At 45.2% G+C, this 3,251-nt stretch overlaps 1 protein-coding gene across 2 annotated transcripts; it reads right to left on the bottom strand.

Annotated features, from left to right (window-relative positions):
* Window positions 1-531: 531 nt before the first annotated feature.
* Window positions 532-2,592, bottom strand: otos2 (otospiralin 2). 2 transcript variants are annotated; one of them, XM_027004738.3, is made up of 4 exons: window positions 2,050-2,592; window positions 1,842-1,933; window positions 1,114-1,131; window positions 532-847 (listed from the first exon to the last, which is right to left on the bottom strand). In XM_027004738.3, the coding sequence occupies exons 2-4, from the start codon at window positions 1,903-1,905 to the stop codon at window positions 663-665; spliced, it is 267 nt and encodes an 88-aa protein (XP_026860539.1). In that variant the 5' UTR covers window positions 1,906-1,933; window positions 2,050-2,592; the 3' UTR covers window positions 532-662. The 2 variants fall into 2 exon arrangements, with proteins under 2 accessions (XP_026860539.1, XP_081563588.1); XM_081707462.1 differs by having other exon boundaries at window positions 1,842-2,592.
* Window positions 2,593-3,251: the final 659 nt, after the last annotated feature.

Genomic DNA, 3,251 nt, shown 5'->3' with positions numbered 1-3,251 from the left:
CCTGTGAGCACTCTAGACATGTTATCTGATCGCTACGTGAGTTCTTTCAATCAAGGCAAAGGTAGATGGTCCAAATAACACATTTGTCATTTGTGCAGTACTATAAAGACAACCCTGCAGACAGTGAAATTACTATTAATTTATAGCTGACTTACACGTGGCGAGCCTCAGTTTGGGCTGTAATAATATGGTGAGGCTGTGTTGAGAAGTGTGTGGACGGTTCTCCCACGAGCATGTCCTTCACTCTCTGAACCCATCTGTTTTCCTGGGAAGCGTTCAGAGGACTTGGATCACCTACAGACTGAACTTTTCATCTGAGATTTAAGGGCATGTGTGTGTGTTCACGCTAGCATGGCCATGTTGGTTTGCTATGGTACAAACACGTCAAACCCGAGGCTGCGTCTCGCATCTAACAGCTGCTAATAATTTAAGAAAAATAACTTTGAAAATGCCATAAGTACAACATCCCACATGTAAACAAGTGTATCGATACAGAAGCACACCGCATTTCTGAAGTGGCAATATGTTTATTTGTGTTATGAGCAATGGAGATCACAAAAGAAAAGAAAAATCCTTTTGGGTTCACGTTTTTCCTCTGTTGCACAGCTGATATGTGATGTGAGGGGTCACGTTTGGTGTCGCAGAATACGTCATCCATGGTCTCAGTCTTCGTGGGCGGGGGGGTCGTAGCCCAGGCGACTGGCCGAGGGGAAGTGGGCCCAGAAGGTCCTGGCCAGCTCCTCCAGCTTGTCGTAACCAGCATTAGAGCGCAGCTCCTCCACCCAGCCGAAGAAGTCGGAGGACGTCAGGGCCCAGTTGGGCACGCCCCGCTTCTCCCTGGATTCAGCTGTTGGCCAATCGGTGAGGCAGAAATGCAGGGGGTGGCAGCAAAGTAAAAAAAAGAAAGAAAAGAAAAACAAGAAAAACCTCACACTGAAAAACACACTATGTTTGGACACATTTAGTGTTGGGTAGAAAATCTATTATATTCATATGATAATTAGTTAACTAATTAGGAGTAATTAATTATTATATTGATAATAAAAATATAGACAAAAACAAATAAGCAACCATTAATAAATATATGCTAATAATTAATTAATAATTGCTCACCCTGGCTCTCTTCTGCCCCTAAAAAGAAAATGAAAACGAATATTTAACCTGCTCTGACTTCACAACAATCTTCAACCCGGTAACACAGCCTCAAATAAGGCACACAGCAGTTAGAAATAAACAAATAAACAGATAAACAGACCCAAGATCGCAAGATTTGGTAGGTGGCGTCTTTACTATTCAATAACATGTAAAAGTCCCCTGGAGACCAGAGAAGCCGGTGGGTGGGAGATGAAATCAGTAAATAAGACCCCCGCACAGACAGCTTTCAGACATGCACTCTAATTCTCAGGAGACCAGGCTAAAAGAACCAAATCAACACATCTTCTGTTTGTCTTTGAGATCATAAAATGCCGTTCGATCCCTGATTAACAGGGGGCTTTAGTCACGGGGGCTGTTTCCAACCCCTGCCCTGTCTGACCCTTTAATGGAGTGCTTGAAAGTAGATCTGTTACTGTGTCTGTCCTGTATTTGTGAAGGTTTGTCACAGTTTGCAGCGTCTTCCTCAGGATTCTGAGCACAGTCCTGAAGGGAGTGTCCTGAGAGCACAGTGGAACAGATACAAGTCGTGTCCTTTATTCTCCAAAATGTCTGGGTCACTCAGCCGTGAGGTAGGGGACGTCTGGGTCACTCAGCCGTGAGGTAGGGGACGTCTGGGTCACTCAGCCGTGAGGTAGGGGACGTCTGGGTCACTTAGCCGGGAGTTAGAGGACGTTTGGTTCACTTACCCGTGAGGTAGAGGAGTCCCATCACCAAGCCACACAGGAGCAGCGAGGCACACAGACGAGGCATGGTCACTCTGATACCCTTTAGCCTCACACTGCATCAACCATAAGAAAACCAGCTCACACAGACCCACAAACAGGCTACGTTACCAACGACGTGGCCACAAACAAACAGGAATGGAACAGAAGCTGTTTCTGAGGTGGTGATTACCTCTACACCTTGGTGCTGTTCCTTGGCTGGAATCTGGAGATCTGCTGTCCAACCTGAGGGTCTTAAGACAGGCTGGAATGATGCTTGCATTTCACACCCCGTGTCTACATGCCATACCGACGCAGGCCAGGGGCTACGCCCCCTCCTTACTGTTCCACCCTCACGCCTCACACCTACCCAACACAATGTCTGGCTCAAAGCTTCCTTTGTGAAAGCCTGGAGACTCCAATGGCTCATCTGTGGAAGAGAACCTCGGACACGGACAGTCTTGTCTCTCTCTCTCTGTGGGTCCAGTCTATGGCCCAAAGCCGTTCAAAGCCAAACAACTGGGAGAGAAAGTTTCAAACGGTCCAAATAATCTGAGATTTCCTGCCGATTCTTCTGGGACTGGTAAGGATAAAGTCACGGGTGAAAAAATAACCGTCAGTGTTACACATCAAAACGTAAGCATAGGGCAGATAACAGATAATTTTTACACCGAAACAGAGGCAGTTCTTTAAATTAAAACTAGCAGAGAAGTCCACCTAGTAGAGCAGACATAGCTACGCCATGGAAACACGTAGGTCATGGGTCCAATACCAGAGAGTGCACACACGGATATATGAAAGTTGAAAGGTGCGAGGAGGCAGTGTTTGGTACGGGGTGTTAAGAGCCTGTGTCAGGCCTTTCTATACTATATTAGCTACCTATTCATTAGAACTACTTTTATTGACGCTATTGCATAAAGCGACTTACAATTATGTCTGAACACAACTTGAGTAATTGTGGGTTAAGGGCCTTAATTTGTTCTTATTGGATGAAAACCAACATTCACTGACTTGGTAAGTTGTGGCATGTTTATCAATACAAAATAAATTTTAAAAAGCCTAAAAAGAAAAATCAAAGCTTTAGATATTTTAGGAATAAAAACAGAACCTAGTTGACTCTTCACATCATCTGTATAACGTTTTGCCCCTCATTTCTGAGCTCAGTAACACTGCGCCCAGCTCTAGGACTGTCCTGGTGTGTTTCGAAACTTTAACTACATTCACACGCTAGATCGAAACGCAGCATTTCAGTAAAGTGACGGACGTTCCGTCTTCCATGAGTGGGTCCTTTTAACTAACGTTATGAAGCAGCGGGAGGAAAGCCAGCCTGTCATCTGCCTGGGACGACGGATACGCTTTAGCGCGTGCAAAGTACTGATTATTTTAATGAGTGTG

This window comes from Electrophorus electricus, chromosome 3 (genome assembly GCF_041902795.1).
Source record: "Electrophorus electricus isolate QZ-2024a chromosome 3, ASM4190279v1, whole genome shotgun sequence".
Classification (NCBI taxonomy): Eukaryota; Metazoa; Chordata; class Actinopteri; order Gymnotiformes; family Gymnotidae; genus Electrophorus; species Electrophorus electricus.
This window is presented reverse-complemented; position numbering and strand designations above follow the sequence as displayed.